Here is a 15882-nt window from a genome sequence, read left to right as displayed (position 1 = left end):
CCTCAAATTTACAGAGATCCAGCTGCCTCTGTCTCCCAAGTGCTGCATGCACCATCATACCCAGCTAAAAAGGCCTTTTAAATATAAAAATTAAAAGGGGGCCAGTGAGATGCTCATTGGGAAAAGGTAGTTGCCACCAAGTCAGAACCCACACGGGAAAAAAGAACCAGCTCCCACAAGTTGTCCTCCGAACTCCATACAGAGTGAGACGTACACACGCCTGCACAATAGACATAAGCATATACACGCAGACATGTTCTCATGCATAGACATACTCTAAATGTACAAAATATATTTTAATTAAAAGGAAGTTAATGATCTACACGTTAAATGGCTGTTGCTAACAGTTCACCTACCTTCCAAGCTACTCAAAGTACACATATTTGAAACTCCAGTCCCCTAAGGGTTAACAGAAAATGGAGACCAGCAGCTCCTGGGGGCAGAAGGGAGCAAACCAGCAGCCCCTTCAGGACCCAGCCACCGGCAGGAGCCTCACCGGGAAGCCTACCTTCTTCTCCCTCCCGCTGTCTGCCTGTGCAGTCTCTAGCCGGGCTTTGAAGTGTTCGCAGTCCAATCTCAGCTGCTCTAATTCTTGTTCTTTCCTTTCCAGGTCTAGAAAAGACAGAAAAATACTCAAGGCATGTCAAATCACATTCAACATTCTTATAGTCTTATTTCTAAGCCTGCTTCCATTTTTCAGGCTATACAGAAATCGTATTGGGGTGGTGGAGACAGACTCTGGGGAGTGACCCCTAGCCCTGCGCACACTAAGCACACTGTGGTACTGAATTGCCTCCAGTCCTCAAATTCTCCTGTTATCTTACTTTGTGATTTTAAGACCTCATTTACTGCCAGACGTGTACTTAAGGCCTCAAGAAAATGAGTTATTTAAAGTACTGCAGGCAGAGCTGAGAAGCCCGACTATCTCATGGCACAAACGTGTAGCTGTGCCATAAAAAGCAGAAGGCATCTCATGAGTGGCTGGTGCCAGCGGAGCTGACTCACAAAGCAAGTCCCACCAACTGGCAGCCTGAGTCAATGGGAACAACTGCAGTAGTAGCCGGTGGAGGCGGGAAGCAGCAGAGATCAAGACAAGAAAGTGCTACAGTGAGGGGGTAGTGACTACGTAACACTTCCTCTCCACCAGAATCATTTACTTATGAGTCAAATGGCCAACAAAAAACCCAAAAGACACCCACATCAATAGATCAACGAAAAGCATTATTATCAACTTTAAATATGGTCATACTACAGAAATACCGATGTCTTAAAAAATTGGATACTTAATTCAACTTTTTAAGAGTTTGATCTCAGGGCTAAGAAATCAAACCTTTTCTTTTCTTTTCCTGTTGCCAATATATACAAGATTTGAAAACGAGTACTAAGAGTTAGTGGCTGACTAAAGCCTAATATGCTAGGATCTCAGAGGACTTGGGCCTGGTGCATGGAGTCTGTGGTTCCGTGGTTTAGGTGGGCCTCAGAACTTACATCTCTTTCCTGTAAGGTAACTTTTTCTATTAACAATTTCATGAACATATGGAATATACTTTGCCCATTTCCACCCCCATCACCCGCTCTCATGCCCCTCCCACTCCTGAAGATCACCTTACACCAGGAAGTCTCCTCCTACTTGCACATCTTTGTTGCTGCTTGGGTATTTTTATGACCTCCTGAGTTAATTACTGTTGCATGAACATAAAGAATGGGCAACTTACCAGTGACTACATCATTAAAGAAAATGGCTCCCCTTCCCCCTGCAACCAGTAACTGCCAACAGCTCCTCATGGAGGGGGATAGACTACAATTCTTTTTTTTTTTTTTTAAGACTTATAGGTAGGGGCTGGAAAGATGGCTCAGTGGCTAAGAACACCGGCTGCTCTTGCAGAGTTTTGTTCCCACCCACACGACAGCTCACAGGTGTCTGTAACTCTGACTCCCACTCCTGGCCTCCTCAGCACCAAGCATGAATGCAGTGCACACACATACATGCAAGCACTCACACATACACATGAAGGTAAATAAATCTTTTTTTAACTGTATAAATGTTTTGCCTACATAAATGTATGTATCTGTACCATGTTCACGCCTGGTGCCAAATGGAAGCCAGAGAGGGTATCAGATCCCCTGGAGCTGGAGTTCCAAATAGCTGTGGGTTACCAGTGCTGGGAACCAGATCCTAGCCTTCTGCAAGAGCAGCAAGAACTCTTAACACGAAGCCATCTCTCTAGCCCAAAGAAGTTACATTTCTAACAAGGTTCCTGGGTGAGGCTTTATAGAAATCATACTTTAAAAGCAACACAGCCTCAGCCCTCATTACTAGTGATAGGAGAGGAAGCGCAGTGGACAAGAGAGCTCAGCTACAGCACTGTGAGAGGATGGACAGAAGCCAATGGAACCGACCGAGTAAGGAGACGGCCTCTAAGAACATATGGAAAAGCATACGCCCTCCACCTCAAGGAGAAAAGGGTGACAGGATGATGCTCATGAACTGCAGGCAAAGGAAGGGGCAAAGCTTTGTGCTCCAGAGGTCTGAGAGGGCAAGGGGACACTTACACAAAAAGCCCCAGGGACTAGCCCAGAACTACTTGGCATCCCAAGTGTCCTGGAGAAAGAAACAAGGAGAGTGTCTGCATTTCCTTGAGACCCTGTCCAAGAAGGAAGATTAGAACCAAAGGTCAACAGACAAGCTGGAGATTATGAAACTGGCTGGCAAGCTCCCTTTCACATTTCCTAGAAACATGCAAGCCACGCGGGGCTATTTATTCTCCCTACGTCAGAGTTTTCTTCTCTGACTTTTCAGGTATGCCGTACTATATGAACTCTACTTTGTCCCACTAGTCCTGACCACCCATGAAACCAACAAGCAATGGATCCTTATGACTTAAAAATAATATTGTTGAATATATGTAACCATGTTGAATGTTACTTACACATATGTATATGTACATTATAATAATCCTATATGAACTATGAAATACACACCACATAACCAGACATAAATAATAAAATTATCAGTAGCTTAGATTTTTCTCTGTGCAGCTCTTACTGTCTGCTTCTATTATTAAACAGTGCTACTCAAACACAGCTGAAAGGAGGGAAGTAATTAAGTCTCTATAAACTCTGTCATGTAAAAATACATAGAAACTAGTTTTAACCACCCAACACTTTCATTATGATAAATTCCTCTCTGTGTTGCTTTATGTGAACTTACTGAAGGTTTTCTATCAAAGCAACAGGCTCAACAAGGCCCATGTCACAATATGGAATCCCAGAAAATTCCAGGCCACTGCTCAGGACTTTGTCCATACCCCACCAGTTGCATCGGCTGTGTCAGACTGCCACCTTGTGGCCAGATGGGACCATTGCTTGCAGCCTACCCCACCCAAAGCACATGAGATTATCATGCTTTGTTTTATGCTGCACTCCAAGTGCCAAGGATATTTTCACTCTTTATACATTCTTCACCTTTCTACTTGGACAGAAAAATACAGCTTTAGTTAAGACAGAGATCTTCTTCATAAGAATATACTGCTTTTAAGCCAGGTGGTGGTAGTGTACATCTTTAATCCAAGCACTCTGAAGACAGAGGTAGGAAGATCTCTGAGTTCAAGGCCAGCCTGGTCTGCAGAGCAAGTTCCTGGGCAGCCAGGGCTTCAGAGGAAAACTTTATGTCAGGGAAAAGAGAGAGACAGAGGAGAGAATGTACTGTCTCCGGCCACCTTTAATGCCAGCACTCAGAAGGCAGCACACACATCTATCTATGTGAGTACAGGCCAGCCTGGTCTACACAGCAGCTCTAAAACAGTCATAAAAACAATGCATAAAAACAAACACAGTAACTTTTGCAAATGTTTAAACAGAAATAGCATAGACAACGCAATGATTGCTACACAGAACTGAGGTGTCTTATACAAACTCTGTGTGAAAACAGGGTGTCTGTCTCCCAACCTACCTGTTTCCCCTGCTTTTGGCATTTGAAACAGGAAAATCTCTAGCTACATAAACTGGGTGGAGGGTGTCACACTAGACAGACTAGTAATAGAAGAAAGCCATCTATGCCACAGACTATTTCAACAGCAATCCTCTGGAACAACTACCTTTATATAGCCCGGGCTTTTGTTTAGGGGTGTAGATCACCAAAGTTCACTGTGCTTTCCAGAATCCAGCTGCCTCGGCCTCCCCAGGGCTGGGATTATAGGTGTGCACCACCACATATAGCCTGATAGGTTTGCGTTTGGGATATTTTGTTTTGTTTTGTTTTGTTGGTGGTGGCAGTTGGCTTCTTGATAGCACTGTGGATTGAACCCAGGGTCTTGAGAATGTTTGGCAAACCCTCTATCCCCAGCACTCTTTTTTCTTTTATGAGGCAAGGTTGCCCAGGGTAGACTTAAATTTACTTTGTAGTCCTGGCAAAACTCAAAATCACCAAACTCCTGCTACATTTCTCACCCAAGTAGCTGGCATGGCACATGATGGTGTTGGTACCAGAAAAATGACTGTCTCCACCTTCAACCTATTCAGAGAGAGGGAAGAGAGATGTCCGTGAAGGGCAGGGTTTCTGACACACAGATCAAGGTGCTACGATTACACTGTGGTCTGGTTTCTCTAACCCTGTTACCTGGCATGTTTATAACAAATCAGTTATTTTTCATTAATGTGAAATGATTTTTACCAAAATAGCTGTGTAAAAACAAAAATATTTTTAAATAGCCATTGATTTTCCCCTTCCCGTCACTCCAGCATGTTGAGAGTAGTGAATAAATACTGATAGGCTCCATCCTTACTTTGAGCTGAGACTGGGTGTGAGACTCCCTTCCCAGGACATGGAATGTATGTCTCGCAGCCTGCAGACTTCCAAGCCCAAGTCTAGGTGGTAGCAGGGCCAGAGCACTCTGAAACCTTGGCAGATGGGGTTGTTCCTTGTCTGTTTCTGCCCAGCAGTCCCTGGATTGCAGAAACAGTTTGTGAGACCCTACCTCCACCTCCACGTGGCCTATTCACACTGGCTTCTCTTTCTGGCTTCCCTGTATCTTCACACAGACCTCGCTCCGTGACAGTATACAAAATTCTCCTGACAAGAATGCCATATTGGTCTACAGCCCAACAGGCCTCATTTAACCTCTGTGAATACCTTTTTCCAGGGCCCCATTCTAAGAACCTGGGGACTAGACTTGAAGGTGTCTTTTCAGGGAAATACTTGACAGGTACTTCTGCAACTTGCCAGAGGTTCATCAGACTGTCGGCCCTTTGTGAGGCATTCTTACTCATGGTTTTCCAAAGCAAACAGCCATCTCCACAACAATTCTGCATCCTACAAAGTTCTCAGAAATAAGCTATTGCAGTGGCTCAGGGGCTCCAAAACTAATGACCCAGATCTCTGGGCCACTATTCCAGCGGAGCTGCTAAGTATCTCAGGTACACAGAATGATCCAGTAACCCACAGATGGCCACCATATAAGCTTGCCTGATGAACACTGCTTTAGTCTAGCAAATTCACTGCCACGGTGGGCAGACGGACACTATACAACCTGTATTTTCCAACAAGCTAAAACTGAAACTCAGTCAGGCTTGGTGGCGCACCCCTTTAATCCCAGCACTCAGGAGGCAGAGGCAGGTGGATCTCTGAGTTTGAGGCCAGCCTGGTCTACAAAGAGAGTCCAAGATAGCTAAGGCTACACTGAGAAACCTTGTCTCAGGGGAAAAAAACTGAAACCTATTTGCTTACCACACCAAAGGCTGTTCCATCGCTCTTGAAAAAATTACTTCCAGGATGCCTTTTAACTGTCTCCTAAATGTACTCCTTCATAAAGCTACCTTGGCTCCCCCCACCCAACCCCCTTAGGATTCTGGGTGCCTTTTCTGGTTATGTGGTGTCTGTGACAGACTTCCCATACAATTGTTCCCACCTGGTGTACTTGTGGACTCCTTCGAATAACCAGTAGAGGGACCTCGTGGACCGAGAGCCTTAAGCTCACATTATGTTCTTTAAGTACCTAAAACTCCCAACCATCCTGTCCCATTTCCAGTCACAAGACTTTTGGATGTGAGGGCCATCTGGCTTTGGCATTTCACCCACTCTCCATTAGGTTTGTCGGGATGGTTAGGTAGGCAGCTCCTTCCTCACCATTCCCTCCCTAAAGCAAATATCCGGTTGAAGAGGACTCTGATTAAGGACCACTCTTCAGCCAAGAACATATAAGTAGCTGTGATCCTCTGCTGGAACTGCCAAGCAAGCTCCTTATCCTCTTAGGGCTCTGCTCCTTACGGCTGGCTCTGCCCGGGACTCAGTCACCATCAGCTAACCCTTTACAGTCCTCACCACAGCAGGCAAAAATGACACACTCTCTCAGTCACAGACTCTAACCGACCAGCTGGGAGGTCGTAAATGATAACTGAGATGCCCAGTGTCCTCATTCTCGCTGTCATGCTCTCAACTGAGATCTCAACACGATAAACACAGTGGAAGGCTCTCCCTTCACAAGAGCCTTCCTCCAGTGCTCGACACTGAAGAGTGCTGACAGCGTTTTCATGGGAGCGGTTTATATTTATACCCTTCCCAACTTGGTAAGCCTCGAGTCAAGGCTATTCCAAGTTCACTGCGTGACGGTGCCTAAGCTGCAACTGAAGCTGCTGGGCTGTGGGCCTGCCAGCATGCTCTCCATTACACCAGGAGCTCAAGAAGCTTCCCAGCTGCAAAATACTCTTTCTTCAAGATTCCTACCATACAGGAACCATACAAACCCTTTAGAATGATTAAGTCATGTCAAACTTGCGGCATCTTAGGAGTCTGGGGAGTGGGGGTGGAGGAGCATACTCCTGGGGGTCCTTCTCAGGGCCCTGAATACAACCAGGCAAGTGCTCTGGCGTCCTTAGATGAGTACTTTCTAGTTCCAGGAAGCACAGTGAAATGCTGGTCGGCACGCAGGTCACAGATGCCCTGCCCCCTATCCTTCCATCTTGCCTTAGAAAGCTGTGCCCTGCCTTCCCCGTTTCCTGTTCCCACTACTCCATGTGCAGACAGAGTCCAACGCAGCCTAGCACTTCTCTGGGGGACTCTCATTAGTTCCTTCCACCCTGCCAATGCTTCAAGCTCATCTCACACTCAGATTCAAGTGGTCCCCCCAAAATCACTTGATCGGTGTTTTGGAATCATTTCATTTAGAAGTTCCAAGTGTCTTTTCCTCAACTAAACCCCTTGCCATCCTCTAGAAACATCCCACCTTCACTATTCTTACTTCTGCTATGCCCAAGTCCTTCGCAAACAGGAAAACCATCTGATGAACCCAAAATTCATCCTTACTCCCATTTGTGACTCTCACACATCTTTCCTTTTCCTTCTTAAAAAGAAATTGTGCTTTAGGGGAAATAGAGATGGCTCAGTGATTAAGAGCATTGGCTGGAGTCCGGCATGGTGGCGCACGCCTTTAATGCCAGCACTCGGGAGGCAGAGGCAGGTGGATCGATGTGAGTTCGAGGCCAGCCTGGTCTACAAAGTTAGTCCAGGACAGCCAAGGCTACACAGAGAAACCCTGTCTCAAAAAAAGAAAGAAAGAAAGAAAGAAAGAAAAAAAGAAAGAAAAAAAGAAAGAAAGAAAACAAAGAGCACTGGCTGCTCTTTCACAGGACCTGAGTTCAATTCCCAGCACCCATATGGCAATCCACAACTGTCTGTAACTCCAGTAACAGAGGATCCAATATACTCTTCTAACTTCCTCAGGCACGACACACAACGTGGTACATGTACACACACACACACACACACACACACACACACACACACACACGTACACAGCCAAAACACTCAGAAATATAAAATCATAATTTTTTAAAAGAAATTGTGCCTTTTCTTCAACGTTGATTATTCAAAGAAGCTTAGACAAGACACTGATGAGGATTATTCTAAGCCACTGCTTATGTACCCAGCTTCTCAAAGGCAGGTGTCATGCGAGCTCAGAACCAGGTTCCACGTGCTGATACCCATTCTCAACAACTCAGGCACTCAGGAGGCAGAAGCAGGGGGATCTCTGTGAGTGAAAGGCCAGCCTGATCTCCATTGAGAATCCCAGGACAGCCAGAGCTACCAAGTTGAGATCTTGTCTCAAAAAAAAGGAAGGAAGGAAGGAAGGAAGGAAGGAAGGAAGGAAAGAGAATTCAAGAACAAAAACCAGATAAACAGTGCTTTAGAAGGCCATCTCTTCACTCACGCCCAGCCATAAAAGCAGAGATGGTCAGGGTAAGCCCAAGTTCAAAGTTCACAGTGACCTCTCAGGAGCAAAAGGATAGGGCCATGCCTAATTTAGGTTTCATGTCTGGGTGGCCAGACATAGTGAGGTCTGTTTAGGCCCTGGCATACAGCAGTTTGGTAGTTGGTCTATATCCTGAGGACAAGGAGCAGCTATTTTAAAAGCTTAACCTGAATAGTGGACTGATAGAAGCAGACAAAAATGACAAGACTGGGAACAGTAGAAACTGCCTGAGGAGGCAAGGGCAACACCAGAGATGGAGAAGGCTGATAAGGCGACCATGCCTCTCCAACAACAGCATCCACAACTCGCTGCAGAAAGGCAGAACTCCAAGGCTGCGAGTGAAAGGCCTAGATCTAAGGCTGTTCTCTAAGGAGATCAAAGCAGGCCAGTGAGAAAAGCACAAGGGGATCATTATAAGTTAGACAGCAGACCGTAAAAATGGTCCTGCTGACTATGTGAAAATATGCCCTGCCGTTTGTCAGGCTAGAGCAGCGGCACAGACAGAGCCAGCTGCCAAGTAAACAGAAAACGGAATGCCTCCCATTAACTGGAAAGGGTCACAATGTCCCTTTCTTGGAGTGACTGCTCACTTCTTATTTGTCAAATTCATTTTGAAAACTCTCCCACTATCAGAAGGAAAAAAAGCATGACCTGGCCTGAAGAGTTATGGTGACACACAGAAACAGCCTGAGCGCCCGCTAGCCTCCGAAGTGTGGGTAATGTATGTCTAAACAGCTTTCTACATTTATTTGAACTTCATTATTTATAAGTAAACAAGACCTGGGTCCACCTCACATCGACATTCTAGCTGCCTCTTTACACAAAGCTACACCTTATCACGAGCGGTCAAACCATTGCTCAAGGACTTGGGAGGCTGAGGCACGTGTATCTACAGTTCGAGGCCAGCTTGGGCTTCGTGGAGAATACAAGGTTAGCTCAGGATATGTAAGAAAGCCATCTCCAAGGAGAACTGCTGTTTCATTTCCACACCACCTAAATGCAAGCCTGCCCCCAAGGCCCGGCGAGATGCCTCCCATTCCTCTGGTATATGGTCACACACATCTCAATGAGACATAAATCTGTTCTTGTCAGATGCAGATCTGCCCCTAATTAGGTTAGGACAGACATTTAGAGCCTGAATGATCAAGGACAGGTGGGAAAAGATGCCAAGTAAGAGTCAGGGCACCAGGCATGGTGCTGCACGCCTTTAATCCCAGCACTTGGGAGGCAGGTGGATCTGAGTTTGAGGCCAGCCTGGTCTACAAGGTGAGTTCGAGGACAACCAGGGCTACACAGAGAAACGTTGTCTTAAAAAAAAGGCAGGGAAAGGCAGATGCTGGAAGTACAGGTGCATCCAGCATCCCCCAGCATCAGGAAAGCGACTGAAGTTTTGTGGGTGCATGAGACTGCGTTGAGAGGCTACAATGCAAGAGGACAAGGCTGAGCCTCAAGCACCTGCACTGTCTAAAGGCTCTTGAGCCACAGTTCTCAACCTGTGCTGCAAGTCACAACCCCTCACGACCCTTTCACAGAGGTCACCAAAGGCATCAGAAAACAAAGATATTTACACCACAATTCCTAACAGTAGCAAAATTAGAGTTATGAAGTAGCAACAAAAATAATTTTATGTTGGGGGTCACAACATGAGGAACTGTATTAAAGGTCGCAGTGTTAGGAAGGACGAGAGCCCTGGTCTTAAGAAAGGTAAATGAGCCAAGAGACCAAAGAGAAGCAGGAAATGAGAGGTAAGTGACTGCCCAGCCCAGGCCAGCCAGGAGCCGCAAGCCAACATCTCCTGTGGTCTGACTTACATCGGATTCCTCTGTGGCCCTCGGACGGACTTGGGAAGGAGACTGCCCTCTGAGCACTGATCAATGAGACCTGGTGTATTTGTCAGAACACCAGTTCATGACTCTGCAGTGAGACAGTCAGCCTGTCGGCTAATGCACTCTGCTACCAGGCAGTGTCTTCCTCTTCTGGAAACAAATGCACCAACAAAGACTAATTCCTCTCAAAAACTGCCAGCCAGGCATAAGATCAGAATGAAATAGTTAAAAATCAATACCTGGGCCAGGAGGAGTAAGGCACCCACAAAGAATGGCGACATATCCAAGAAGTGGCAACAGTCCTGTAGCTCTGGGGGACAGTGGTGTTACCAGAGCCCAGTACCAGGTAGACTGTGGAAGCCACTGTGGAGGAATGCAACCACCTGAGGCACAAGGTGGGACACAGGGCAGGCCACTCCCTCTCTCTTGGTTCAGAGAAGCTTCCTTTGACCAGCCCTGCCAACTCCAGTCTGCAGGGGATCCACCTCTCAGAAAACAGCACAGGTCAGGGAAGTTAATGGATGTGAAAACTCCTGAAAGAACAGGGCAGGAGAGTGACCATTCACCCTTTTTTGTTTGTTTGTTTGTTTGTTTGTTTGTTTTTTGAGACACGGTCTCTGTGTTAGCTCTGTGTTTAGCTGTCCTGGACTCACTTTGTAGACCAGGTTGGCTTCAAACTCATAGCGATCCACCTGCCTCTGCCTCCCGAGTGCTGGGATTAAAGGTGTGCGCCACCACATCCAGCCACCCTTCCATTCTTAAAAATAAATTATTTACTTTTCATTTTACATGGATTAGTGTCTTGCCTGCATGTATGCCTGTGTGAGGGTGTCGGGTCCCCCACAACTGGAGTCACAAACAATTATGAGCTGCCATGTGGATGCTGGGAGTTGAACCCAGATCCTCTGCTGAGCCACCCCTCCAGCACACCCCACTCCACCCCGTTCACCACACCCTGGCCAGGTACGCATGTGCAAACTAGAAACCCAGCTCCTGAGCCCCACTGGCTTGGTCCTTAGGCAACCTGGTTGTCCCTGACTTCCATGGAGATCACCATATCACTGGTTTCACAAATTACAGGCTAGGCTTGAACTCCGTATGCAGATGAGAATGAGTCTGAGCCTTGTACCTCCACCACCTAAGTACTGGATTACAGGTATGCACCACCAAGTCGGCCTCACAACCCGCCTCCCTGAGACAAGACAGTGCCTTCTCTGGACTTACTGCTAGAAACATTACTTGGGCCTTTGGGGTGTACACTATGAAGCCACACTATGAGCGCCGACAGTCAAATGTGATTTAACAAGAAACTTAACAGGGTCCTGGACTAGCAGGATATGTGATCCCACTGAGAACCCCAAGACTGTGCTATCTACTGGGAAAACCTTTTTTCAGTTGTGGTGTGGCCCAGCCTTAGCACACACCATTAATCGTTCTGTGCTTTCTGCTTGAACACTGTAAACAGGATTAAATAAAGTCAACCACAGGTCAAGAGGCGGAGCAAGCAACCAGTTAACAGGAAGTGAACAACCCTGACCCTTCCCCACCCTCCCTTCCCCCTCTAGAGTAACAGAAGTCAGGAGGACTGATAGAGGTGCACAGGAAGTAGAAGGGAAGACTTTGAGGAGGTTGTCTGAGCCGGCAAGGAAGGGACATTCCTTCTGGGACACCAGCCAAAGAGGAAGGTCAGCTGGGTGCTTTCTCCGCCTCTTTGAGCTAGTAAGCTTTCACCCCAGCATCTGGCTCCACGGTCTTCATTGGTACAACCAAACAATTGAGATTCTGTTAAAAACAACAACCACAACAACAACATACTGCTCAAATGTCAGACTGGACAGGTCCTCGCAGTCTTGGCTTTAGCTCAACACTGAAAACTGACTCTCCTGCCCACCCCAAAACCAAGCAGCATACATGCTGCGGCAAGACTCACTTTTTTCTACAATCTTTAATTTCTGGACACTTTCCAGTAACTCCCCACTTAGTATTCTGGGTAGGAAGTCCCGTATTTGCATCACTTCCGTTGTCAGCCGCTCCAGGTCCTTCTTTCTGACTTTAACAAATTCTTCTTTAGATTCCATGTGCTAAAAGAAAAATTACATCTTAATCACTGTAATACTTCTCTTCGGGTGACCAAAACCAGCACCCCATACCTCTTACGTTTGTAACTGCCTCACAAGAAAGTTTACGTATATACCTTTGTGTGTCCGTATATGTGTGTTGGATTTTGTTGTTGCTGTTCTTTGTTGTTTTTGTTTTTTGTTTTGTTTTGTTTTTTGTTTTTTCTTTTCTGAGAGAGGGTCTCACTGTGTGGCCCTTGCTGTTCTCGAACTACATAGACTAAGCAATGTGCCTGATTCTCCCTTCCTGGTGCTGGGGTTACAGACCTATTCCACCACCCTAGCACCTAATATACCTGCTGTTACACATATATGGATATAGGTGTGTGTGTGTGTGTGTGTGTGTGTACACATAGGTTTTATAGACAGAGAGCCTTGAAGACGGGATGAGGGTACCGATACACACCTACACCTGCAGTCCTAGCTTCTCAAGAGACTGATGCTGAAATATGACTTTGCCCAAGAGATGGAGGCAAGCCTGAGCAGCACATCCAGATTCTCATTAATAAGAATAATGGGGGGAGGGGGTTGGAGAGACGGCTCAGAGCTTAAGAGCACTGTCTCTTCTTCAAAAGGACCTGAGTTCAATTCCCAGCAGCCACATGATGGCTCACAACCATCTATAACGAGCTCTGGTGCCCTCTTCTGGCCTGCAGGTGTACATGCAGGCCGAATACTGTATAATAAATAAATAAGTAAAGAAAGAAAGAAAAGAAAAAGAAGAAGAGTGGAAGAGGGAATGGAAATACTGAAGGAGGAAAACTACAAACTTGAGCCTATTCCTAAAAGAAAAAAAAAACCTGCAAGTTAATGTGCCCCTACGGCCTCTGCTGACCCTTAACATCCACGCTACCATCCAATGGCGTCACACGGGGAGCAGGCATCAATCAACGAGGCCCTCGCTCGATCGGTCACCGGAGGCGGGGGGGGGGGGGGGGGGGGGGACGACAGAACCCAGGTTAGTGAGAACGGGGCTCCGCCCTCCTCCCACCCAAAGCCTCACGGCCTGGGGCACCGCTTTCTAGCTTGACTGAAGGCCTTCAGAGGGCTTCGGAACTGCGCCTCGAGCCTCCCGCCCTGGCCCGCCCTCGCGCGCGGCTCCGGGCCTGACCTCGTGGCCACAGGGCCTGAGGGGAGCGAGTGTCAACAGCCCCCACGTGCAAGGACACTGGACTATCCCACTGACCCGACAGGTCTCCTCAATACCGGACCCTTCGCCCTCGGTGGCCGCCTCGCCCACACTGGTGGCCATGGCCGCGGCCTCAACTTTTGTGCGCCTGCGCAGAGCTCCCCGACAAGCGCCAACCAGAAAGCGCGGGAACGCGATGGTTCCAGGATCCAACGGGAAGCCGCGAGGTTCAAACCTCGCCAAGTTTGCGCTGCATTCTGGGCCGCTGGATCCAGGGATGAAGTGGACCGGGCTCTACTGAAGCTCTTCTGCTTCCGTTGTGTTTCAAACCTGTGACCTGCAAAGTGAGGCCTGGATGTCTAGTAGAGTCGGTCCTTTCTTGTTTAGGGAAAAGATGCTACAACTAAACCCACACTCTTTCTATGAGAAACTGCACAGCTGCCAGCAGCACCTCATTCCTTGGCCCCAAGCTTAAAGCATGCATCTTTGTATCCACAGAAGAGTTATTTTGACCAAGCAACTGAGAGGTGTGAAATAACCAAAATTTGAACCTAGATGGCCTGACACGCCTGTTATCCCAACACTTCGGTGGTAGTAGAAGTTCAAGACCCACCTTGCTCCATAGTAAGGGAGAAGCTAGCCTGGGCTACCTGGGGAAGAAAAAAAATCAAAATTAAATAAACAAAGTTTGGGGGGCTGGAGAGGCTCAGAGATTAAGAGCACTGTTTGTTCTTCTGAAGGTTCTGAGTTCAATTCCCAGCAACCACATGGTGGCTCCTAACCATCTATAATCAGATATTGTGCCCTCTTCTGGCCTGCAGGTGTATATGCAGGCAGAGCACTCAATAAATAAATCTTTTTTTTTTTTTTTTAATTAAATAACCAAAGTTTGGAAGAATATTCTAACCTAAGCATTCTAATATATGTCTAGTCTGGTGCCCTAGGGTTTTGGCTGTCACTAAAGTTAGCACACCTGTTAAGACTTCTTTTCGTGTGGAGTTAGTATGTTCCCACTTGTGCTGGATGGTTTTATGTCAATTTGACACAATCTGAAGTCATGAGAGGAGGGAACCTCTATTAAGAAAGTGCCTCCAGGCAGGTGGTGGTGGTGCACAGCTTTAATCCCAGCACTTGGGAGGCAGAGGCAGGTAGATCTCTGTGAGTTTGAGGCCAGCCTGGCCCAGGACAGCCAAGGCTACACTAAGAAACCCTGTCTCAAAAAACAAACAAACAAAAAAGAAAAGGCCTCCACAAAATCAGATTATAGGCAGGCTTGTATTTTCTTCCTTTCATTATGATGACGACGACGACGACGACGACGACGATGTTTTTCCAGACAGTTCTCTGTGTAGCCCTGGCTGTCCTGGATACATTTTGTAGACGAGGCTGGCCTCTAACTCACAGAGACCTGCCTGCCTCTGCCTCCCAGAGTGCTGGGATTACAACCATGCACCATAATGCCCAGCTTTTTACTTTGTTCTGGCTTTTTAAGACAGGGTTTCTCTGTGTAGCCCTGGCTGTCCTGGACTCGCTTTGTAGACCAGACTGGCCTAGAACTCACAGAAATCCACCTGCCTCTGCCTCTGCTGGGATTAAAGGCGTGGGCCACCACCCCGGCTGATAAGGCATTTTCTTAGTGATTGATAGGGGAGAACCCAACCGATTGTGGGTGGGGCCATCCCTGGGCTGGTGGTCCTGGGTTCTATAAGAAAGCAGGCTGAACAAGCCACGAGGAACAAGCCAGTAAGCAGCACCCCTCCATGGCCTCTGCATCAGCTCCTGCCTCCAGATTCCTGCCCTATTGCAGTTCTTGTCCTGATTCCCTTTGATGATGAACAGTAATATGGACGTGTAAACCAAATAACTCCTTTTCTCCTCCACTTCCTTTTTTGGTCATGGTGTTTTATTATAGCCATAGAACCCCTTAGACACCACTGCTAGAACTGTGTGTTTTGCATGCAGGAGGACTTAAGGACAGAGTCAAGTTCCCTCCCTGTTAGATCACCCAAGTTTCCCCCAGCATTGTGCTGGGTCAGGTTATTTCCCTCTCGTCACTACACTCCTCTCTCCCTCTCTCTCTCTCTCTCCCTCCATCTCTCTCTACCCTACATCTGTCCTAGAACGCTGCAACGGTCTCCTCTACACCTCTACACCTGTCCCATAATGCTGCGCCTGCATCAGGATTCTAGGCACTATGCTGGGGAAAGCGAGGCGGGAAAACTGCCCCTCTGCAGTTGTCAGCTCCGGGCTGCCTGGATGACATCCTTCCTTCCGGGTCTCAATTCTGCCCAGGGAAGCCCCGCGGAGTTCCAGACCCTGGGTAAGTGGAGGTCGCTCTCCCGACAGCTCTTTTGTTAGCTGTGCTTAGACTGTAGACTGCATCAAACCAGCGGTAGGCGTCTTGCTGGCGGAGATCTGATCCCATATAACCTCCATGCCAACCGCCTGAACTTGGACCACCCACAGGACATACTTCAGCAGCACTGCTGCAGCGTCCGCTCGGGCCGCAGCCACGCGGGCTCCCTGGGCGATAGGCGCGCCGGTGACGCCATCACCCGCGCGCC

The 15882-nt window shown here is 47.5% G+C and overlaps 1 protein-coding gene across 5 annotated transcripts in view; it reads right to left on the bottom strand.

Annotated features, from left to right (window-relative positions):
* The window catches only part of HSF2BP (heat shock transcription factor 2 binding protein), an 82298-nt gene extending 66466 nt beyond the window's left edge, over nucleotides 1-15832 (bottom strand). For 2 of the 5 annotated variants that reach the window (XM_084752492.1, XM_084752493.1), the window contains exons 1-3: nucleotides 13376-14003; nucleotides 12003-12153; nucleotides 509-612 (exon numbers count right to left, since the gene is read on the bottom strand). In XM_084752492.1, coding sequence (XP_084608618.1) covers nucleotides 509-612; nucleotides 12003-12153; nucleotides 13376-13441 — 321 coding nt within the window. In that variant the 5' untranslated portion in view covers nucleotides 13442-14003. Of the gene's footprint in view, nucleotides 1-508; nucleotides 613-12002; nucleotides 12154-13375; nucleotides 14004-15633 lie in introns of those variants that run through there. The other 3 variants (XM_084752490.1, XM_084752491.1, XM_084752494.1) reach the window with 3 other exon arrangements.
* Between the last annotated feature and the right edge of the window lie 50 nt (nucleotides 15833-15882).

Source organism: Acomys minous (genome assembly GCF_964271855.1).
Source record: "Acomys minous genome assembly, chromosome: 13".
NCBI classification, from domain to species: Eukaryota; Metazoa; Chordata; class Mammalia; order Rodentia; family Muridae; genus Acomys; species Acomys minous.
Note: the sequence above shows the minus strand (reverse complement) of the source record. Positions and strands in the feature narration are given on the sequence as shown.